Source organism: Condylostylus longicornis, unplaced genomic scaffold (genome assembly GCF_029603195.1).
Source record: "Condylostylus longicornis isolate FDR11 unplaced genomic scaffold, ASM2960319v2 ptg000044l, whole genome shotgun sequence".
Taxonomy (NCBI): domain Eukaryota; kingdom Metazoa; phylum Arthropoda; class Insecta; order Diptera; family Dolichopodidae; genus Condylostylus; species Condylostylus longicornis.
The window spans coordinates 351,592-378,248 of NW_026578013.1; the positions used below are offsets into that span (position 1 = coordinate 351,592).

Here is a 26,657-nt window from a genome sequence, read left to right on the forward strand (position 1 = left end):
AGCGTAACCAATATATAGATTCCCTTCAAAAAAAAAAAACTCATGAATGAAAATTTTATTAAAATCAATGAATGAGCACAAAAAAAAAATTGATGAATATGACACTTTAATTTTTTTTTTCTACATGCACATATTTCCACATAACACATATACCTATACATACATACATATTACTCGTATATAAAATATGTTATTTGTGGTATTTATGAATGAATTTCAAATAATAATTTAAATTATGTTTACGTCTGAGATTTTTAACATTCTTTTATAATTTCTTTTCATATTTTACTCTTTTTCTCTTGTTTTTTTTTTTTTTTTGTTATTTTTTGATTACGTTATTCATTTTCTCTTCATTGTTTTCTTAAAAGTTACACCCATAAAACTGTCCATTTAACACCATTCAATATTACAAGAAAATGAAATAAAAACAAGAACAAGAAGAAGAAGAAGAATAAGAAGGCGAAGAAAAAAATTCATTCATAAATTTTTTCTAAAATAAAAAAAAAAACTTAAGATATTCTTAAGCCCCTTTCAAATTAATAAAAAAAAACAGAAACACCATAAATCGAAAAACAATTTTCAAAGATAATTTTCAAACGGTTTATGACCTTTTCTTCCGGAATGTCTTTTATTCCGATTTATAAAATAAAAATTTTTTTAACTTGTCTTCTTAAAGAACATAAAAAAAAACTTACGGTCGTTATATACAATTTCCCTCTGCTACAACAAAAAAAAAAACTAAAACAACCTTATGACCTACGTTCCTATTAATCAGAGTTTTTCTTACATAAGAGTTTTTAAACATTAACATTTTCCAATTAATGAAGGGAATAAAAAGCCTTACAGGTTTACACCTGCGATTTTTCTGCTTTTCTCATTTTTTTTTTTCTTCTTTCTTTTATTCCTTCAGAAATACCTTTACTAATGTTTTAGGTATGACGAGTAAAGTAGTCAAAGAAAAAAAAAACAACAAGACAACCTAAAAATTAAATTTCTTAAGCCTATTATAATTTATTATATATTTGTGTATAACACATATATAGGGCCGGAAGTCCGGAAGTAATTTATTCGAGAACAATAACAAAAACAATTTTTTTTTTTTTTTTTTGTACAACACAAAATTAACCCAAAACCTGAAATAAGCAGCAGCAGCAGCAAAAAAAAAAAAAAAAAAACAATTATAAATAATGTTTAATCAGTTAGAAAGAGGAAGACCTTATTAAAAGAAAACAAGGAAAACAAAAAATAAATGTTATAAAAATTAAAAAAGGATTTTCAAAAAAGAAAAGGGAGACCATCTTAACTAAAACAGTCAACTAAAGTAATAAATTATTCCTGTACACATATAAATTAAAAACTCAAGAAAAAAACTGTTTAATTATAGACCCTTGTCTTAGACTAGATCCAGATTTTATGTTTTTTTTTTTATCTTTTCAAAAATTCTAAAATTTTAGTTTTTGTTTTTTTTTTTTTTTTGGATTTATTTCCTATTGTATAGCTATATATATATGAGGTATGTGTAAGAGTAGAAGAATTTTGATTTCTGAAGAAGGTTTATGTAGGCAATGTAGGAAGAAGGTATGTAGGCAATGGATAGGGTTTTTAAATATAAACGGAAATCGATAATATTTTTTGGTTCGATTAAATTTTTTACATTATTTTTGTTATTTTGGGAATTCTAATTCTATGAAATTTAATAAGATTTAAAAATTATGGTTTGATATTCATTATTGTAGTGTATTATAATATTTATTATGAGATTCCAAACTTTATAGAGTATTAACATAATCTTTATCTGCTGACGATGAGTCCGTAACACTGCAAGATTTAAAAAATATCAAATTAGCATAAGGAAAGTTTAGGTTTTTTTTTTTTGCATATTGAAGAAAAATGTACGATGTTTGTTTTTAGGTTTCTGTAATTATGTAATGACTAAAAGATCTGAACAAGAAAAAAATAAAAATTCGTAATTTCCATTACACTTGAGCAGTCTGACGTGAGACCAAACCAGCAGCAGTATTTCGACAAAATTTGACGTTAAATATAATTATCAATTAAAGTATTGTTGCCAATTGAAAAAAGAAATAAACAGAAGAAATTTTCGTCGGTTAAGAAGCAGAAAGCATTAAGTCAGGAAACTGTGTTTTGAGTTAATTCAATTTGAAAAAATCGTAAAATTGTAAAACTAATCAATTAGTGCAATGGGATTGGTTTCTTTAATTTCTGGATTTATAAACTATATTCTGGATTTGCATGATTTTTTACCACAACAAAGATTATATTATTCTGATTTAATTCATCTATGAAATCCGAATTCTCAAAAAATGTACTTAGTGCTTTCTGCCTTTAAACCGACGTTTTTTAGTAATCAAGGGCACAAAATTTCTAAGAAAAATATTTTAATTCTAATTGCTTTTAAGCTGCGACTAGTAAGTTAATGCCTTTCACAAATGAGTACTGCCATTACGTACTAATTTCTAGATAAAATTGTAAGAGTATTTTTGGAAGATTGAAATTTCAAAAATTCTTTTGAAATATTACAGCTTGTTCATAATTCGAAAATATTTTACAGCTTATATTTATATACATAGTATAACGTTAATATGAATTTGAACTTTTTTCTCAAGTATATTGTATAATTTCTAGTACGTACGTAATTCTACACATATACAATATAATGCCAAGCAAAGAAAACAATGTTAGAATTTAATTGCTAGTATATTTTATATACTTAGTTACCTAATGTACCAATTAAATGAAAAAAATCTGATATTCACTAGTAGTTAGTTTTAATAAAGCATATTTCGATGACGCCAGATTTTACGCCTAAATTGTAAATTTTATGATTTTTGGAAAATTTCTTATTGGTTATGAATGAAATGTTACTTGAACAACCAAAAATTCAATAATGGCAACGTTTTCTACATACTTAAACATATTCTGTTAGTCACATCCATTGAGGTCATGGAATATTATTGAAAAATATTTTGATTTTCAATATAAAATTTTTAATTTCAAAATTGATTTTATTCTGAAAATTTTAAAATTTTTTCAATAACAACCCATTACATCTAGTGACGCGACTAACAGAATGTAAGTGAATAATGTATATATATATATACACTTATATATATTTAGAAAAATATATTTCAATTTTATGATATTTGACGTCTATTTAAAATTTTTATTCAATACAAAAAATTTTCAACAATAATAAAAAATTAAAATTATAAACTCAACTATTATACAAATGAAGCTTTAATGTAAATATTTTTTGTTACCACCCTGAAGATAATTTTCTTGGTTTTTTTTACTTTAGAAAGGAAAAAACAGAAACCCTTAATAATAATTTTAAATAAATATGTTTCATACATGTGCGTATGTACATACATGTATGTAATTTTTATTTCATAAATCGATATTTTTTTTTAATTTTACTTTTACTTCCGATACAAGATTAAGTGTTATACTATTCATTGTATATACATAGACAATAATTTTGTATATTAAAAATTTCTCACGGAAATTCTCACATGAAACCTTTTTTTAGATCTTGTTTTTTTTTTATTGTTGTCTTATTGGTTTTTTGTTATTGTTATTATTATGGACCATTATTAAAATTTTATTTATATTTATTTAGTTATTTAACATGTTCCTATATATAGTTCCTATACGCATCTAAGTGTAATATGCCTTAATATGTACAAAATCATATAGGCATGAACGCAATCATATTTTTCTTTTTTGACGTCTTGCCTTATTAATGGTTCATTTTTCCTTTCTTTCATAATTTTTTTTTTTTTTGGTGGTTTCTTCTTCCTAATTTCCAGCTTCCTATATTATATGTATTTATAATTTTTATATTCAATGTAATCTTTGTGTATACCACATTTGAATTATAGGTATCGGGAGAAAAATTAAAAAAATAATGAAAGAGAAAAATATTTAAAAATTCCAAATAAAAAAATTCAAGTTCCGGTTTGATTTTTTTTTTTTGATTCTATCATCATTTACTATTAAAGTTTCTTATATGCTTTTTTTTATTTTCTAAATAATTCGTAAATTTGTTTTTTTCTGAATTTAATATTTAATTCATTAATATTACTAAAAAAAAAAATTGTTTATTAGAGGAAAAAAAAAATTATTTTATTAATAACACCAGATGTATTGAGAACATATTATTTCTTATACATGCATACATACATAATAATGTACATATAAAGAAAGAGTACAGTTTGTATAAAATTCTCTAAAAAAACTAAAAATATTTTCTAAAATAATTAAAAATCCCAAACATAAAATTAAAAAATAATGAATTCAATGAATGAGTGAATGAATAAAATGAACGAATCAACAAAAAAAAATCAAATCATTTCTCTAACTCTCAATATACTATTTTTTATATGGAAGTAAACATAATTATAAAATAACAAAAAAGAAAAATAAAAACACAATATGACATTAAAAAAAATTCACTTCCGATTTTAGAATACTTCCGATATTTTATAAAAATTATAAAATCATAAAAAAAATAACAAAACGAAAAATTAATCCTAAATATGTAATTTTTTTGTTCGGAGAGGATGAATAAATAGTGAGAGAGAGAGTGAATTTGAATTGAAATAAATCAAGGTATTACTCTTTAGTCTTTAATCATTAAAGACAATATTATAGCGTTTTTTTCATTGTTTTCACATTTTATTATATGAGAGAATTAAGAGAGAGAGAGAGAGACTCTTATAAATTCCAATTAATTTATTATTGGTAGCAAGGTAACAGATTTGCTACCTTCTCAGATATTATTTTTAATTATTTTATACTATTATTTTATTTAAAATATTATTGAGAATTATATAATTATATTAAAATCGTGATTGATTAAAATGTTTTTAAATATTCTACTGTTTCAAAAAAAAAACAACTGTCTTATAATTAAATTGAATTAGCTTTGATATTTTGTCATTATTATTAAAATTCTTCTTGTTCTGTTTTCTCTGTATTTACAAAATTGTATAACGAATTAAAATTTAGAATTTACGAAATTTCATTGTTTAAATTCACATTTCGAATTATTTTATAATATTTATTAAATAATATTGCTGTTGAATGTATTTTTAATTGATGCGGTTCTTTTATAGTATAATAACACTTCAAATTATTTTGAATTAGTTTTGGAAAAATTTGTATATGTAAACTCTGTTATATTAGGAGTTTACCGGATTCATTTACCGGATTATATTTGCAATGCAACTGCTCTTTTTAATTACTGATCTTGTATAGACTATTATAATTCGGAATTATATGCCCTCAAATGGAAATATTATTTGAGATTTTTTCAAATGGAATATTTTTTATCAATATTTTTTAATATTCTCAAATGGAGACTCCATTTTATTTATCTAAACTCCAAATTATTTTATTTATATATTCAAAACGTCAAAATAATTTTCAATCAATTATGATACAAAATCATAAACACTTTCAATTTCTTATTAGTGACAACACTAATTTTAAACTCAAATAAAACCGTTTTGTTTTCCTTTTCTTGCTTTTCTTCTCTATTATCATAAAAGGAATGGAACAAGGCTTTAGAAGAAAAAAACAAAAAAAAATTTTTTTTCCTTAACAATTGATTTTTAAATAGTTCCGGAATTTATTTTTCACATACGAGTATATACAAAAAATAAACAAAAAATTTATATAATGTATGTGTGAACATGGAAACATTTGGTCATTATGTCACACAGAATTTTGGTTTCTTCTTTACACATATTAGCAATCATGCATATTACAAACTCAGTATGGTATTGATTTAAGTAATTTAAGCCATTCAGTTAATTTATATATAGAAAATCAAAGTGGTTAAAATGAAATGACAAAGTAAATAAAAAAAAAAAATCACGTGTTTTTTCTCTTTCAATTGCATAAGTTTCTAAAATCATTAAAGAATGTTCACGAAAAAAAAACAAAGCACAACAAAATTTTTCGAAAACTGGCATAAGAATTTGTAATGAATGTGTGTGTGTGTGTACAAATTTATTTACATATTTCATTATGACCTTCTAAATCCCAATTTGATTTTACCTAAAATAAAAAAAAAAATTCACATAAGTTCTTCCGGTTTAGTAAACAACGAAAACAGAACAAAAAAATCAACAAGGAATAAAACGGAATTAAAAAAGAAGGAAGGAAGAGATTTTCAAGTACGTTTTAACCTATTTTTGTTTTTTTGTTTTTCTTTTATGAATACACGTTTTTGGGTGAGAAATCCTTCAATTTTTTAATTTGTTTTTATTTTTAAAATTTGCCTTTATTGCTTATAAAGAGGAAACAGAAGGTCATTTCAAGGATATTAAGAAAAAAAAATTTTTTTTTTAAATTCGTACATTTTTTTGTTTTGATTTTGTATATTTTACTTGGAAGGAAATGTTGAAATAATAAGGAAATATTTTGCAACTGTTATGTAAGAATTTTTTTTTATATTAATTGCACCGTTTGATTGCTTATTTGCATACCATAAGCTTATAATCAAGCGTGCACACAATACGCAACTGTATGAACTGTAAGTTTTTAAAAAATGATTGCAATTTTTAGTTGTCTCAATCGATTTGAATCGACGCCAGAAGTAGTTTAGTTGCGTAAATATGCCTGCAACGATTTTACAAAAAATCATTAATTGTAAAACTAAAAATTGAATATTTATCTCTGAGATCTTATAGAGCACTTAATTAGACAGCATAATGTTGATTGTTGGCTCAAACTGTATTATATCTGTATGATATGACTATATGGATCATACAGTTTGTATGATATCATACTATACAATATATTTATTTGAAATCAAACAAATTTGACTAAAATCTTATAAAAGTTTTTGTGCCAACATCTTGAAACAATGTTCGACATCCGATTATGTTCGATAGAAAAAACAGAGTGCTATTAATATGTTTTTTATATTTTTTCTTTGTGACAGTTCGTTGACAGTTACTGTTATTTTATAAAGCCATTTGAATATCAAATGCGCCCATTTTGGCATTTCAATAAATGTTTGCATATAATATCATTTTTTATTACTTGTATAATTTTTAGTACACTTAAACAATTATAATTAATTTAAATCAAGAACTAAAACAATTTTTGTTTGTTCTTATAATTATAGGAATCAGAAGATGATCTACCAATATGTTCACCAAATGCTGTCTGTTCTAAAATAGATGTATATGATATACCATGGATTGAAAGACAGTGTCGTTGTCCAATCATTCATATATCAAATAAAATTCAAATACATCATCATCATCATCAACAACAACACTATCATGAAAACCCTAATCAAAATTCATTAAATCATTTAAAAAATAATATTAATTTAAAATCATCGTATAACAAAAATCAAAAATATAATAATATACAACAGAAACAAAATATTTATGATTTAAATGAAAGAAATATTGAAGATATTCATATTAAGAGATTTATGCAAAAATTTCAAGCTGTTCATCGAGATGATTTAATATTAAATGAAAATGATTTACAACAAAATAATGAAGAAATTGAAAAAAATCATCAATTACATTTAGGAATTACAGCAACAAAATTACAGCAGCAACAACAACAACCAAAAAAGCAACAACAACAACATCCAAATTTATTTTTAATACATAAAATATTACGTAAATATCCACAAGAAAAGAATGATGCAACTTCATCATCATCATCATCATCATATACAATAAAAAAACGAGAATCAAATAAATTAAGGCATTCAGGACGTTTTGGTCAAAATCATAATAGCAATCATCATCATCATCATCATCAACATCATCGTAAAGATATAACATTTCTTGGTGGTTGTCCTAATGATATTAGAACTGATGATGGTTTTACAATATCTGATAAAACAAGACATTATAAATTATGTAGTCCAGTACATAAATTGCCATTATGCGAGTAAGTGTAAATAATAATTTAATTTAATTAAATAATAATTTTCCTTCTTTTTAACATAGTTCTTATTCTGATTTTACATGGACTGTAACAACAATGCCAGAATTAAATATTACAGAACAAATTGTACATTGTAGATGTCGCCCAAATTCAGTTACATATTTAACAAAATGGGAACCAAATACCCATTCAGGATACACTTATTATTTTGCATGTTCACCACAAAATGTAAGTAAACTTAAAAAATTGAATTGTAATTAATTACAGTATAACAGTTTTAAAGTATTAAGAAAATTGAAAATGACTGCATATATAATAATATTAAGAACATAACAAATATAATACATTTATACATAACAGTACATTAAATGACATTTTAAACACCAAAAACAGCAATATTACCACAATATAACAATTTAATACGATATAACCGGAGATAATTATATTTCTCGTATAACAAATAACATAGAACACTGTAAAAAATATTTTATTATAAAAAATGATTACAAATTGTAATTAATGCTTTCATATTTTATTTATAGAGACTCCGATGTCAACGAAAAGAACCATGTCGATTATTTACGTTACGACAAAGACAAGAACATTTAGATGAAGTAAATACAAATCCATTATGTCAATGTCCAAGAGATCATAAATGTCCAACACATCATACTGATTCTGGTGTTGTAGCAGGTGAAAGTTATATGGATGATAATATTAAAACGTTTGCTGGTTATTGTATGGCGAATGATTAATTTTAAATAATCATTGAATAGTTTTAGTAGTACCATTTTCTAATAATTTTTACTAGTACTTTTTTTTTTCTATTTTATTATTATTATTATATTTTCTATTTATATAATGTTATTGTATTATGAAATGCTATTATTATTTTTAAAAAAAAATAAAACAATAAAAAAAAATATTTAAATTAAATAAATTTAGACAAAACAAAGAATTTATTCGAATACACAGAGAAAAATATTTTGTTTATTTGTTTTTTTTTTTTTTATTTTTTTTATTTCTTATATACACTAGTAGTATATAGATATGTCATGTAAAGAATGAATGAAGTTACGTTTGACAATAGATTCTTTTTTTTTTTATTTTTTTATTATTTCTTACTTTATTTAATTTTCGAGTATAGTTTTAAATAGTTCAATGTAAATAATTTAAAATATTTTAGTAATTGCAAAACAAACAACAAAGCTTTTTTTTTTAGAAATAATTTGTAAAAGGAAGCCATTTTGAATTTATTTATTTATTATATAACAGTTATAATAATTAAAAATAATAATTATAATATATTAAATATTTTTCAACATTTGTGGGATTTTGTAGTGTGATTGTAGTGGCTCGAAGAAATTCTCTGTTTTCGCTGTAAATGTAATTTTTGAACACTGGGTTACAAACTCTGATTCTCTAATAACCATAAGCAGTTTGAATGTTCATTTTTTTAAGACAGTACTTTCTTTGGATTTCTAACAATTTGTACCAATTAAATTTAATATGTACATATGTTTTGATCAACAGCTTTACAAATTATGAAAAAATTTGGTAATCTTTTGAATAAAAATGTTTTGCTAGATTTCGTAGTTTTTTGCAAAATTAAAATTAGGCATTGCCACAAACAGCTTATTATCACAATTATTGTCATATTGCCACGAACAATTTTTTTTAAAATAAAATCCCACTGCCATTGAAATTATTGAGTATAATACCACTTTAAATAGACCAAATACGTACATAGCTGCTATTAATGGCATTAATTTTGATAAAAATTTTTCATTATTATTAATAATAAATTTAAAAAAAAATAGTATTTTTAATCAAAAATAATTAAAGAGTAATTTATTAAAAATTTTAAATCAGTTTCAAAGTAAAACTACAAAAATATTTTTAATTTCTTCCAAATTTCATCATTTATCTTGATTTCACTTTGCAATTGTCTTCTAAATTTAGAGTTTTATTGTAAAATTTTCATAAAATAAGACAATAAATTAAAATCTAATCAGAAAATTCAAGTAAATATTGAAAATTTTTACAAATATTAATAATATTCCAAATATAAAATTTAAATAGTTAAAGCCATTAATAAAATATAAAATAAATTATACAGAAAAATATTTTGTATATTTTTTAATTTATACATATTGCATGTATATACAAGCATTCCTATAAAATTGTCCAGAATTAAAATGCGGCGTCTAAAATTACTCGATTCAAAATCTTTTCATAAAATTTTTTCAATATTTTGTACAGAAATATTCATAAAATTTTAAATATTACAATAGAGGAATGCCTGTATATATACGCACACTGAATATAACACATATAAAAATATTATATACTATATAAAATAAAATATGTATGTATAAATAATTAAAAAATTCTATGTAAAAAAAAAAATATATAGTTAGTAAGTACCTGAAGACAAATAAATAATTTAAAATAATAATAAAAATAAAAACACAAAAAACAATTAAAAAATGTAAAAATTTTATTTTTAATCCTTAAGAATTTTTTATTATGTAATATTAGAAATTTAAGTAGAAATTAGAGACAGAAAAAAAAAAAAAATAAAAGCAAAAAAAAAAGGATTAACGCATTCCCTGTCCGCTGAGTCACATATGGCGCAGGAAACATGCGCTTGATAAGCACTGATACGTTCCTGAACCATATGTGCGTCAGGGGGTATATGAAACTTCTAAGGCAAATTATTCGACTGGACGTAACGGAACTGTACAGTTTCTGCACTGGACGTGCTATCCTATGACTACAAAAAACAAAAAACAAATTATTCAAAAAAACCCTGTTTTGCATTTTTTTGTTGGGACAGGGAACATGTGCTAAAGAAAAGTTCATGTAACCATAAAGAAATCTTCCATATTTTATAAAATGAAATTATTAAATTGAATACAATTTTCCTATTCCTATATTATAGGCGTATATTTTAAACAAATTAATGTAAATATTCACACACACACATATATACTCTTATAAATATATATATATACATATATAAATAAATAAATATTTTATTTTTCTTTAAATTATTCGTTATACTTTAAGACAAACGAAAAAAAAAAAAAGCAAAAAATTTAATGTACATTGAAATTTTATTCGATATAAAAAAATATTTAAAAAAAAAATTATTTAATATAAAATTAATTGATTAAATTACAAACAAAAAAAAAATAATAACAAAAACTATGTAACAGACAATATTTTAAACCAATAATTAAAATAGAAGTAAAATAAAAATATTCAAAAGAATTTTTTAATAAAAAAGAAAAAAATATCCTTGATATTTTTTTTTATTATAGAAGAAATGTGTTCCCAAAAATTTTAAAATAAATAAAAATAAAATAATGAAAATAAAGAAATTTTATAAAAGATATACAAGATTTTGTATTAAATTTCAAACACGAAATATTCAAAATAGCAGGAATATTCGTAAATAATTGAAATATATCACAATTCAAGAAGAAATATGTGGGGGACAAAAATGCTTAAAGGAAAGTTGAAGACAAAAATTGTTAAATTAATTGAGACAAAATTGATAAAATTTTGCTATACTTAATTACTACAAGATTTTTGCAAATTGCAGTCATACTATATTTGAATTCTCGAAAATAGAAATTTTAAAATTGAAATTGGGCTTAAGATACTGAAAACAATGTTTATAATGTTTACTTAATTAAATTTTAACAAGTAAAAACGTTTCAGTCGGTATAAACCGATTGAATTATACCCTGCACCTTTCATTGTTGTATAGCAATTGCTATACAATTGGACACAAATTGCTATAATTGGACACACGACTATTTTTCCAAATATTTAAAATAAGCTTTTGGGCTTGTATGGATGGGAGCTACTCGAACCTGTCAAGCAATTTCACCAAAACTTCAGAAATATGTCTGACCCATAATTGCACATAAGACTGCCAAGTTTCAAAAATCTGCCTTTATTATTTTTTCAAATATTTAAAACTACCTTTTGGACTTATATGGCAGCTACCTGAATCTGTTAAGCAATTCCACCAAAACTTTAGAAATATGTCTGACCCATAATTGGACACACAACTGCCAAGTCTTATGAGTCTTGTTTTCTTATTTTTCCAAACATTTAAAATTTGTTTTTGGAGTTGTATGGCAACCACCAGAACCGATCCAGGGATCCCTTTAAAATGTAATTGGACACACGTGTACAAAATTTCATATTTATATCTTTATTAGTTTTTGAAATATTTTTATTAAACTCTTTGAGTTGCATGTCAGCTAACCGAACCCGTTGTTTGAATTGGTCCACTTACAATAGGGTTCGTTCTTGGCACAAAACAATCAACTTGAGAAAGTTTGGTGTCAATTGCATTATTCGTTTTTTGAGTTATCGTGCGATCGGACGGACGGACATGTCTAAATCAAAGCAGAATATAACGTTGAGAAAGAATCGTATATACATGTCCATAACGCAGATGACTTCTTCAAGTAGTTACAAACTCCATACCAAAGTTATATTGGCCAATTACATAGGTTTTTGTTGAATTTTGTCGACTTCACTTTCGAAAGTGTAATATTGTATGTTTACAGGATTAAAGTTAATTTCTGTATGTTTTAAAATTTTTGCAAATAAGTATTGAGTATCAATGGCACTTTTTTAAGTGTTTAATATTCAAGAGGAACTTATAATGATATTGTTAATTTCCGGTATTGATTAAAATTCTAAATGCAAAATTATAGGGTTATTGAGTTTTGGAAAATCGCGTAAAATTTTAATTGCATTATTATTCTTTATAAATACTTATTTTTTTTTAAATTATTCGAATTTATGCGTTTTTATAGCAAATTGAAAGTAAAATTAAAATTTTTACAGAAATTGCATTACAAAAAACCGCATTAGTTCTCAATTTATAACAAGTATAAATTGTGGAAGCAAAACATTCTTTTTTTAATATTTTGTTAGAATATTTAAGATAACCAATAATTAGGTTCAATACAGTTTTGAAATAAAGACCATTTTATCGATCACAAATATTACTGTGAAAAGAAAATATACGAGTAAATTTAAAATTGGCATTTATACAAACGAAATTTCATCTTCTATTTTTCATTAAATAATGTTAAATTTTTAACTTACACTGAGATTTGTGTGTAATTTGTATTACATATATCCGTCATTAATCTGTGATTATGAAAATGCTTGACTTACCTGCAAAAATAAAAAAAAAACAATATTTTAATAAACATTTTCTAAACAATTTGGAAAAATTTTAATTAGGCAATATAGAATTCGTGCAGAAAATTTTCAAGTTTCTACCACAAACATAAATTAGCCGTATTTTATGCAATTTATTTTAATTTAACAATCTTTAAATAAATCCACAAATTTCGTTAAAAAAAATCTTGCATACTTTTAGGTGAATAAGGTTATTCTTTTGCATGTACTCCTTAATTTTCTATCAGAATGTAGATGTCACTTAAAACGTTTGAGTGATTTAGCAAATAATTGATGTATGAAAAATTGAAAATTGTTTTATTTAAAAAATTAAGAATATTTTTTTGTTCAAAAATTGAAATTAAAAATTTTATTAGAAAATTTTAAAAATTAGTTTTAAATATCCAAATAAAATACTAATACAACAGGTAATTGGAACAGTTGTCCAGACTTATCTCACTCCAAAAAATTTGTGTCTGGGAAACGGAACGGTGGAGTATTTATTGTGTGAATTTAAAGCGGTGGCTTGCCTGCGACTGAGATGCTTCGCAAGTGGTTTTGTGACCCCAATAGAAGTCTCGTAACTTGAAGTGGCTGCAATACTGCAATTTTTCAGGGACCTACATAGAGTGCTGATGTAGGTGCGAATGGGAATCACTAAATATCATATGGGTGGACGTAAGACGGGCCTAAGGGCCTCGATTCCCAACGGGGTCAAAAATTAAAAAAAAAAAATTAGGTTAAAAATTAAAAGACATCGTCTCACGTCTAATTTATAAAGAGGTTATGAAGGACAGGATTTTAACTAGTTTGACACCTAAATGAAAATGAGATTTTAACTATTGTAAGTAACCGAATAATAATTATTTCGGTTACTTACAATAGTTCTTTAACCCTTCTACAGAATATGAAAAAAACTGCAACATTTACTATACGCCTAAGTATCTAAATACAATAATTGTTGTTTAGCAAACCAGACTATTGCCATATTTTAAAAATTAAACGAGAAAAATTCATGAAAAATTTTACTTTCAATGTGCTAAAGATGAAGATTAAATGTAAAAGCAAGTATAAAGATTAACGATTAGAATAAGAATTTTTCTTCATCGTTCCAGTCGTGATTGCAATAACTATAGTGTAATAAAATGTAGTAGCACCTAAATATTTACATTTTTATTTAAATATTATCGTAATAATTTTAAATGAAAATATTTTATTAGTATAAAGCAGGATATAGAAAACTGAACTGTGCTGATATCAAAAATTATTATTTATTTACTAGTCTATACTTCCGTATCTACTACAATGTGTATACTATAAGAATATAAAATGTTGCAAAATTACTAACATTTTATAATAAATTTGAAATATTTTCAATGAAAAGTATAACAAAGAAATACGAAAACCATAACTCTCCTTAGGTTATTCGTACGGAAATATTCTAGAGAACTTGTTGAATTTAGTTCATTGTTCTTTAATTCTTATCCTTAAGCAAAAATTACTTTCTTGATATATGCGATTAAATCGTATATACAAGTACAATGTTACAATTTAAAAATTTAACATTTTTTAAAAATTACATAACCAGATTAACTTTACATAATATGAGGGCAAGTTTGTTACACATGGTAATGCATTCAGTTTTGTCTGTAATTTTTCAAGGGTGTTTTGGGTGGAAATACATTTGGGTGGAGATAATAGAGCAATTTTTGGTACTGCTCAATGTTATACTTCAATTGAAATATGTGAAATTTGAGTTGAACATTTTTAAACAAACTTAAAACTGAAATGTATAGTGCAATTTTTTAATAATAGCGAAGCCCCTGCATTAAGTATGTAACGAAAATTTCTATTTGGCGAATAATTGAATTGGAATGAATTGAATTTAATTAGCAACATAATTTAGATTTTGGTTTATTATTGATTTTTATATTAAGCAGTCTCTGAAATAAGGACAAATTTTTCACATTTCAGCTTTCTGTTGCATATTAATTTTTTTACATCGGTTAATAATTATGAAAGTTACAGCCATTTAAGTCAATACCCCTTTTTGTCGCAATCAAAAATTTTCAACTGGAATTTAAGGGGGTGAATATTCAAATTTCGAATATTCCATCAGGAACAATCTCTTTTTCCACAAAATTATCCCAACTTTCTGTCTCCAAGAGCATATACGGGTTCACTCCGTATATTCAGCCTTTATGACTACTTCTCATATACCAGCGTATCCAAATAACTTTCAGTAAAATACAAAATTAATTTTTCACTTAAACAATTTCTTTATAATTTTAATTAATTAAAATTTAAATAGAAAATTTTCATTTAAAAAAAAATCTCTAAAATTGTTCTTCGCTAGCATTCGCCTATCCCTTTAATTTCATTGTCATTCAAATTATTAACAATTTTTTTTTTCTACTTTGCATACTTTGCATAAACAACTTGACAAAAATTTAACGGTATTACACTCTAATTACTGCCAACATTACTGTTCTTTATATTTCTCTCATTTTCTTAAAGTGTGTATATATAGAGATGGCAAAATAACAAAAAATTAATAATTAAAATATTAGCATTTTGTACGTGGATAGCAAAAAAAAAAAAAAAGAATAAAGAGAAGGTTAAAGAAGGAGAGAATGGAGCAAGAATAAAGGAGGAAAAGTGCGAGCTATGAATGAAGAAATCGTATTAAAAAATGATACGAAAATAATTTGATTTTCTTTTTCATTCTTAACTCAAGATAACTTGGATCAGTTGTAAATTTTTTTTTTCTTCTCAAGTTCCCGGTATATACGAGTTTTTTTGTTCTTTCAACTTTAACTTGGAATATTTTCATAAAAATGTTAAGACTCTTTATAAGTATCTGTAAGTATTTAGTTTAGAATAAAATATGTGCATATAAAAAAAAGCAGAAATTCTGTGCTACGAAAGGAAAACTAAGAGAAGTAAATGGAAATCTAGCAATAAAGTAAAAAAAAAAGAATTAATAAATAAAAAATTTCAGTAGCCAGTCAGCTACCGGTCATTTATCCATGTTAAATAACATTTTACTAAACAGAATTAGAAAAATTTTTTAGTTAAACGGGCCTCCTATAGGGTAATCATTTCATATTTTAATTATTTCAAAATTTTAAAAAGCGAATAAGATAAAATTTCCAGTACTTGTGATTTCATATTCAAAATCTCTATATTTCGGCCATTTACAGTGATTCGAGGTTTCGCAGTCGAACGACAGTGAAATAGTGGGAATATCAGCCATTGGTTATGCAGAACTAAACCAATTAACATAAATTATTTTTGGAAAAATTAATATTATTGGCTTATACATTAGACGTATTTAACTGTTATCCAGGTTAAAAGGCATTTTCAATTGAAATATTCGACTAACATAAATTTTTAAAATGATATTTTGGGCATTTAATTTTCTATGTGTTCATATTCTTAATATACTTGAAGTCAATGAACATCAAAATTGAGAATAATAGACACATTTAGTTCTATTTGAAATGAATTTCTATTTTAATGAATTTCTGGAGGAAATTGGATGAGTGGATAAATTCATCAAACATTTTGAATGTTTCCATAGTACAAGGAAGTTCATATAGCACAAATTATTGTTGCGGTAAACGTTTTGTTCAATAAGTACATTGATAGCTTTTCTCACTATTCTTCTCATTCTTGTTTTACTTACCGATACAACTTTATAAATTTTATTGATATTATTCATTAGAAAACTTCATTAGACATACAGGTGAGGGAGGCCAGCCTACTAAAAATGTTATATGGAATCCAAAATGATTTTAGTTATAATGAGACGAGTGGCCTTACATTTATACAGTGGCCTTACATATTTATACGATCTAAAGATTTTCTAACAATTCATTTAATAATCATAATGTGCATGAAATAACTAGGTCTTTTGAAGAATTACTACTCCACTTATCAGATAACACAATAAAGTCATATTGTTTCTTCTCCCCATTTATGGCATTGCAAATGGAAAATCAAATTTTTTATACAAACTAAGAAATTGTTATTTATTAAGTAAAACGTACATAAGACGTATGTATAAAAAAGGGAACAGCTATATATGTGTAGATAGAATGAGAAAACGAGAGATTTTTTTTTTGATACCGTTGATCGACACTTTATTCTTATAAGGTTTAAATGCTTGGCTAATATGCAAAGTTGTTATTGAAAATTTAATTTTAATTTTTTTCTGTTTTTTTTTTTAAATTCTTAATATCATTTTTATACCAAACTTAATTTCATGGCAATTTCTGTCTAGAATAATTAGAATAATACGATAAGTTCTACAACAAGTGATTTAATGCACACTCACATAATAATTATTAAAAAACTTGGTTAAAAAATGAATTGTTTGCGATCGCAGTTACTCATTGATGCTCGTAATTTTTTTTTGTGTTTTGTAATTATTAGAATAAATTAAAGACAAGATTAAGGGAATAAAAATAATTAATAAAAGAACAAAAAAAGCTTCAAAATGAATTAGATGAAAATTAAATCGAAAAAAAAGTGCATTTTTTAAGAAAATTTTTACTTAACGGCACAATTCGAGTCTTGCAGAGCAATCTCATATCACATTTTTATTGGCCTTATCAAAACATAATATGAAATGATAATAAATAGTACAAATCTAACCGAATTTGTAATTAAAAGTATTAACTGAACAATGAGGCTAGTCCTAATCCTAGTAAGTTGGCCACCCATGAGATATAAGAAACTCCAAATCATTTACAATAGCCAATAAAAATTCTCGACAAAAGTTATCCCATTTACTTGACTTGCAAGCTCTTCTTAAACGAGTTATAAGTTAATGGGAAACTTTGTTTGAGGTAGCTTTTATTCTACAGTTTTTAAAGCCCGTTTTTATAGAGAAATTAATTAATCTTCAGAGCAATAAACATTATTTTTTTGGTAGCCCAATATAAAAATCGTTTGCAATTCAAGCCTTGTACTAGCCATATTATGGCATAGGGGAGGTACCTATACAAATTTTTTGATAATAAGTAATTTCAAATTGACTCTAACTAAAACTAAATTAATGTAAGTATATAAAAATGCTGAATCCGATAATTAATGAAAAATTAATTACGAATACAATCTATATGTATTTGAAAAACATATAGATATGTAATTCTATTCACAATATCACATAAGTAATATGTCGTATGTGATATTGTGAATACTGATAGAAAAACTATTTTCGCAAACATGGAATAAATAAATTTACATATTCCATAGAAAAATCAATATGCACATATGCGCTTACTAAGAACTTGAATAATGTCAACTAGTTAATTGTCGGTCTAATTTCGTTTCATAAATTTACTAATTTTAAACTTGAATTTTTTTTATATAATAAAATTAATCTAAAAAAGATTCTCAAACTTTCAATAAAATTGTCGTTTTTTCTTCACAAATTATTTACGAATTTATACGATAATACTAAACGGAACATTGAAAAATTTCAAAGTTATTTTAATTTATTCGAAAAGTAAGTTCGAATGTATGGAGAATTTACACATTATTTATGTCCCAAAATTTTGATTGTTTTATTTAGACTCCAAGAGGCAAGCTTGAATTAAATGAGCAAATGTCTATAAACGTATTCTTCTAAGCGTAATTGGAAAGAAGAATGCACTCTTACTTTTTTCAATTTGTTTCCCTGTATCATAATGTTAATCTCATTAAAAACCGACTAATTTCCACACCTTCCTAAGCAAAATGATTTATAAGCGTAAATTCAATTTAATTTTTTCGAAAAATTAATAGAATAATAGACCTAATACGAAAAAATATTATTAGCACTTGGGAATTCAGTGAGTAAATAATATTCACTAATTCTCCGAACATTTAATACGTAAAAAATTGAGAAGCAGAATGAAAGTCACAATCTTAACAACAAACAAATTCATTCAATTGGTAGATTGAAATCGAGATTTAAGAATCACTGACCATAAAATGCGAGTTTTATTACTTTAATAATCTAACATAATAAATTAATTTTAGATTACGAAATTTTGTCCATAATATTCTTTTCAATACTAAAATTGAAATCGTTTCAGAAAAATTTTATGTAAAATTAATCATTTCTAATTTATAGGCAATTTTCAAGAAATCTCATTCCAGTCAGTGTTCATCTTTAAATCTATAATAAAAAATATTTTAAATTTAAATTTTCTGATTGATTCTATAAACACATTTTTGGGTCACATATACCATTTCTATTGATTTAAAAGTTCAATATATTCACCAATTTTTATTACAGCTTTCTATATCCATTAACAACATTAAATCTTTGGATTCTGTAATTTTAACATTCATTATGATTATAAATATAAAATAAATAATTTTGAGTGAAACAGAAGAGCAAAATAAAAATTATAATAAGTGATTTTTATTATGTTCCCAAATTCCCAAAGGGTTCCCAAATTAATTTTTCATTAATTATTGCAATAAAATTTTTAAATCGCATGTTATTAGAAGAATCTTAGGAGGGTTTGTCGTGATTTCTTCGTAAAAATAAGATTAAATCAGAAAAATATTAATAATCAAATTAATATTCTTATTCGAAAACTTGTGCTATCTTGTAAATTTGCAGTTCTAGTTGCCGTATTATGCAAATTCTTTACTTAATATGAATTTGCTTTTTTGTGCGCATAATTGTCATGTAGTTTTCACAATTACGTATTCCATTTTCATATTATTATCACCAGTATTTTAGCTACCACGAATGACAATGAATTGTTCTTGATGTTTAAACAAATGAGATCCGGGAGTCAGTATGAGAATAACATAACTCCTTTGCAGAAATATAAATACCCAAATTCAAAATATGTAAAATTCTACAAATTTCTCTCCAACTAAAGCACTTCCAATTTAAATAATTTAAATACCACTCTCTTTAATTCAATATAAATTTGAATTTTTGAAATCATTCTAATTCCCTGGAATCCATTCTAATTCACAAAATTTCCAAATAAATTATTTTAACACGTTTTTCCGTAACAAATAACGTTATGAAAATGAAGAATACTATAATGATTTCTAGTTTTTAATGCGACATTGAAATGATTTTATAATAACTACTTAAATGAAAATCTTTAATTATTCAATGAACAATAGTTTCGTGACTCTCAAATTCTCGTGTTTATTTACTGCGGAGAAGTAGAAACATTTTAAAGAAGTAGAAAATTCAATCTCTGTTAAAATCTTTCTTCATCTAATTTCCTATTTCTCACCAAATATAATACTGATTAATTATTATGTTAAACTTGAAGAATAAATTTTAAAATCTTTAACATACAAAAATATATTCTCTTTCTTTTTCATTGTTTATTATATTTGAAAATGTTATTTAAATAATTGAAAATTCAATAATGTATATTTATTAATTAATATATAAATTATAATATTCATTCAAAATTGTATAACCTGATAAACTAATTTAATAATGTTAATTTGCAAAAATGTTCGAAAAGAAGGCAATGTAATTTTCATAATTATAGAGTTGGTAACTTATTCAATCATACTCGTAAGAGAAATAAGAAATATGAAATATTACTCAATAAATTAAAGAGAAATTAAGAGAGAGGAAAGAGATATAAAATCTCTTGGGTACACGTACATGTGAACTACTGTTTTAACAGTGTAAACTTATCTTTAGGCTATAAGAGAATAGAGATTTAGTCTCAGCTTTTATTTTGAACTTAGTAAACTTGCTTTCCGAAATTACAGGTCTCTCACTTTATTTCAATTTGTATTACAATTCATTCGATTGCATTGTAATCGAATTTATTAGCTCTTTTAATTTCAGATTATAAATTCTGTATATAAACTAAAGCCAAGTAGAATGATAATTCAGACTCGTTTGTATATTAAACAACTATAAATAACTAGAATTGAAATTAGACATTAACACAGTTTGGAATTAGAGATTAACAACACAGTGTTCAATTCCCGACTCTTTTTTATATTCAATTATAGTTGATTTTAAAACTCCTAAACCGCGTTATTTGGTAAAATACGAATACACTTAGCTTTTTTGATATTTGAAGTCTTCTATCAAATAATTATTAATTAATACTGAAACAGTTATGAAAAACTTAAAATCCTCTTATTACAAGAAAGTAGTGAAAATTCTATTGAAAACTCATTAATTTTTTTCGCACATTTCATCAATTTCAAATTTTAATTCATTGTTTTTTTTTTTTAGATTTGAGTTTTAATTTCAAAAAAATTTCATATCCAATAACATTTTATTAAATAGAAAATATCAATCATGAAATCTTCAATTTCATTCTTATACTCGTATCTATAAAGATCTTAATCTAAACTTGATGAGCCTAACACCCATAACAATTAAAGAGCATGAAAAATAATGTCTTAATGCCTATGAATTTCATTGAATGCGTGAGAATTTAATTCAGAATACAAAAATTACATTTTGTTTTCAATATTTTCTTGAAAAATAATAGCGAATAAAGTTCCTAAAATAGAATAAGATACACTAAGCAATAATATAATAAGATATATAGAAAATGAAGTGAAATATTAGTAGGACAGGTTGTTGAAGAAAGAGTGAATAAGAAGTTTGTAGAAAAAATTAAAATTTCGTAAGCCAGTGAAAAAAAAATTGTTTAATAAATTAATTGTATACATCTGGTTACATCTATTAATTGACAGTCTTTATAAGTTTAGGTAAGCAGAACCGAGCTACATTCTACTGGATGCGGGAGCATACGTTTAGTAGTGAGAAGAGCATTCTGGAGTTTGGTTGGAAAAGACAGATTCGGAGTTATAGAGAAGACGTCCTGGGTTGCTATAGACCAAGGAACTTCTAGGCGATTACGATCATAAACGGTATAGCAAAATTATAGGAATGTGTAGGAAGCAAGTGAGAATGTTCTCGACTAACAGAATATTGCCGAATTAGAGGTCACATAAGAAGATTGTGCCTGGAGGGCGAAGACAATCGCATATTAAAAAATTAAGTAAATTCCGATACAACTGTCCGATGAGTGTTTGACATTAATAATTAAGGTAGTCGTTAAGTGGTTATGTCGTCGCAGTAAAAGGGCTGCGGTAAATTGACCCTCAATATACTCGAATTTGCCAGAAGCAAACGTCTCGAGGGAGCACGTTATTTAATCTAATATAGTCCATTACTAACTTTGAAATTTTTTATACAATATTTGCAAGAAGTAGAATCTCTATTTAATGAGCGCGCAATGCAACCTATGTCTAGAGAACAATTATCAATGAGAATAATCTCTAGTCAACAATTTTGTTGACAATTGCCTTTATATTTCCGTATTATTAACAAAACTTATAAAATTTTAAACATACTGATTATGAATTTTATAAGTGCATTTCAAATTTTTCAATCAAAAATGGGTCTATCACCCTGTCGCCATGTACAAATATTTTAAAAAATAGCAAACAAAAAAAAAATTGTAATCATTGCCGCCAATAAGATTCCCATGTATTGTTTTCTTCAAATTTCTTTTTAATATCAAGAAAGCATACAAAACAAAAATCTAACCGACAAGATCGTTTCTTTTTCTTCTCATTTTCTTCTTAATTTCTTTATCTCGCAAAATTTAATTTTAATATGAATATGTCACCGTATACCGCGCAAAGTTTCCTATAGGAATAACAGAAAAAATAAAATATTTTCACTATCATACTAAGCTATACAAATTTAGAATATAAAACCCCATTTTGTGGGTGATCATATTTTATTTTAGGTTTTTATTTCGATTTTTTTTTTAAATAAGAAAAGAAAAAACAGAAAGCCAAAGATTTCCATAACTACTAACCTTTAGATTAATGCCATTATTTTCTTTTCTAATAATATAGCACACTTGTATTGGCTTTATTGGTAGCACATATATGTAATTATGTGTGATCTTTCAATATATCATCATTACCATCATAGACCTTTTGTATCTTAATACGCATATCTTATTCTTATATATTCATGATAATCAACTTTTAAATAGAAGACACACACAATAGGAAATCGCCAAAATTAAGAATAAATTTGTGCACACATTTGAGAGAAAGTGTGCCCTGTTTATTTTTGTCTTTTTTCATTTTTTCATTATTTTTCTTTCTGTTTCCACCATTGTTAAAGTTATTTTTTATGGTTTTATTTTTCTTCAATATGTATAAGCCATATGCATAACGATGGGAATCTTTTACCATATTAAAATATCAAAAAAGAAAACTCTATATGTACTCTAGACATACCTATACAGTATTATAAGAGATAACGAAATAAAAGTGAAGATATCGCTATCATCTACGGATCTAATGTAATTACAGATTAAATTTTGCATCAATAATACCATTAATGTATATGTATATATGAATATGTGCGCAGACATTTAATTTGACTACAATAATGTCTTATGATCCCAACTTTAATATCATAATTTTAATGACATTATAAGTAAACTTAGACCGATAGGTAAATTACCTGTTAATCTTTAGAGTTATCGTAAATGGACAACACAATTTTTATTATTATCTAGTATTTTGCATGATTAAAATTAGAAATTTAGTTTTAATGTGTGTATGTACATACATATTTTTAATGGGAATATTATGAAATTTTCAAATCATCAGTAATTTTAATAATTTTCTAAATTTTAAGGAGACATGTGAATAATAATTTTTTGTTTAATTTCGTTAATGAATCTTATACTTGCTTATATTATGTTAATTTTGTATTTCCAATAAAATTGTAGATTTTTTCATATTTAAAAATATTAAGTTAGTTGATCTTCGTTTTTGATATTTGAGGCTACAAGTCAAACTTAATATGTATTTAAGCTTATACTTATATTCGGATAATATTAAAAATTTAATCATAGACAAATATAAGGTTTAGAGTTGAACTATTTGTATATAATTTTCAGAATGTTTACGTTTCAGTCCTGAAAATGTTTTAACTCCATTAGACTAATTTCTGTGGAGCTTTTTTGTAAAGTAAAGTCATGTGAATTAATAGTCGTTACAAAGTAGAAACACAACATTAGTAATGAAATTGCTGCACTCCATGTTGTAATGTGTCAGCGAATTCTTGATAATTTTAATTCTCGTATGACAGCTCATGTAGAGGTGCTCATGGTAATTTTTCCTATATAATTGTAATGAGGTGTGTTTTTAGTAAAAATAATGAAAAATGAAAATTTTTGCATATTTTATTTTGAGACAATATCTAGGCGCCGGTTAGCCACCATATTTTTGGGAAAAAATTTAGAATTTTACAAGTTTAACTTAAATTAATTAATAAACAAAATTTATATGATCTATATTTGCTCTGTTAAATTCTCTTTTTCATTAAATTTGTAGCAAAAACAAGTGCACTCATACACTTACTTTTAGTATAAAAATTTCAACTTCCCTCATTGAATGTTTGCATAGAATTTTAATCAATTTTCGAAACAATTTTCCCTTCTGCGCTCTAAGCGTAGGTCAAAATTTAATTTTAAAGCAAATAATTTAGAGGGCAGAAAATTTTTTTTAAATATTTACAGATATATGTAGCTATACATATATGTATATTGCAATTTTTATGCATTAACAAAAGCAATCGATTTCAGTCTATAAAGCTCATTAAATTCAACGAAAAATAGATCTATAACTAAAATTTAAAATAAAGCAATGAATCCAGCTTAATGCGAATCTTAGTATCGGAAATAGTTGTAAAATATATATGTAAATTAAAACTTTGCTAATAGTCGTGTCCTCAGAAAAAATTCTAAATATAAAAATACATGTACCTATACATAAGTTAGGAAAACTTAAAACTGACTGATGGTTAAAACAACGAATGTGCAACCTCTTATTCTAAAAGATTTTTTTTTTATCATTTTAATAATTTATTGGAATGAGGAAAATTTCTGACTTAACTATAAACTTCTCAGCACCACATATGCACCTTAATACCTTTAAAGATTTTGTTCATCATCACAATGGGTGATTTACTTACTTTTCAACATTGATTATTCTCAACAATTTACTCATTTTTTTTTTTATTTTTGTCTTAATTTTATAAGCACGTACGCTTCCTACTTACATTCATATACGGCTACATGTATTTAGGTACTTACCTGTATGTATTCAATTTAAAAAGTGAATTTCTTTTATGACATATAAATTAAATGTGCGGTAAAATTCTCACTTAATAACACAAACAATAAAAGGGTAAGAAAAGAAAAAAAAACAATTCATTCGCTATTTAATAACTATGAGAATAAGGTCAAATATACGGTAAATAAATACAATTTATACATAAAATGCGTATGTAAGAGTATATATATACATACACATATATAAAAAACCACTTGCGCGTAATTTTATAGCAAATCCGAAAAAAAAATATTATTTTATAAAAATAAAATAATTTATTATTAAACACATAACACATAATTAAAATTATTTTTTTTTTTCTTTAATTTTTATATGTAATAAAGTTGGGCCAAATCAATGGTTTGTAAAGTAGCAATTTTCCCTCCAATAAGTGAAACAGCTGCTTTTAAAAGCAACTTAATTTAAAAGTTAATTACGCAAGTTAAGAAAAATAATTATATTTTTTGATGGCACAGAATTTTCCATTAGCTTTCTGCATTTATAGATATTTGGAAAAGCTTGCGGTTCCAAAAATATAAGTTATCAAAAATTTAAATTTTACAAATTTCCAGAGGTAATAATTTAAGAAAGGGTGCAGGTAGAAAAAATAATCTTCTAACAAAATAAATTATTTGTTAATATCTAAAAGCTGAAACAATTTCAGACTTACATGTTACCGTCTAGAAGAAAAATAATATCAAAATTTAGAAATAACGAATTTCCGATAACGGTTAATTTTAACGGCCATTTTGTTTTTTTAACAATCAACTATTCTATGTCAAAATAGAATAAACTAGGCACGACTTTTCAGTGTTTTCAGAATTTTCAATATTTTTGCAGTGTCGTTACAATAAATAGTTAAAAAATGAAATTTTGAGGTCTTTGATGAAAAAGGGAAGGGAGATAGGTAAAAATTTTCTTCCACGGAAATAAGTTTTTGCTAAAGATCTTTTTGTGTACAAAATTTCAATTTAATATTTTCAAGAGTATAGAAGTTTTGCAAACATGTTTACGAAAGGAAGGAGATGAAATGAAATTAATAAGCACTTTTTTTCAAAATTCTTTTAGAAAAGTGCTAAAAATTAATATCTTATTTTATAAGGAAATTAGTTAGCCGAAAAAAGGTACATATAGGAAATGAAACTAATAATTTTAATTTTAAAATTTTAGAAATTTTTCAACTACTCTTGATTTACTGTTATGTATTTAACATAAAATTAAAATAATAATTATGATTAAAATTAAGAAAATTAACTAAAAAAAATAAAAAAAAAAAAAATAATAATTATAATTTTATTCATAAATTAATTAAGAACCATGAAATAAGCTAA

The 26,657-nt window shown here is 24.6% G+C and overlaps 1 protein-coding gene across 1 annotated transcript in view; it reads left to right on the forward strand.

Annotated features, from left to right (window-relative positions):
- Positions 1-8,883, forward strand: part of LOC129610264 (protein giant-lens) — a 57,482-nt gene extending 48,599 nt beyond the window's left edge. Inside the window, exons 2-4 of the mRNA XM_055522783.1 lie at positions 7,160-7,950; positions 8,010-8,175; positions 8,490-8,883. Of these exons, the coding sequence (XP_055378758.1) occupies positions 7,160-7,950; positions 8,010-8,175; positions 8,490-8,702 (1,170 nt within the window). The 3' untranslated portion in view covers positions 8,703-8,883. The remainder of the gene's footprint in view (positions 1-7,159; positions 7,951-8,009; positions 8,176-8,489) is intronic.
- The last annotated feature ends 17,774 nt before the right edge of the window (positions 8,884-26,657 follow it).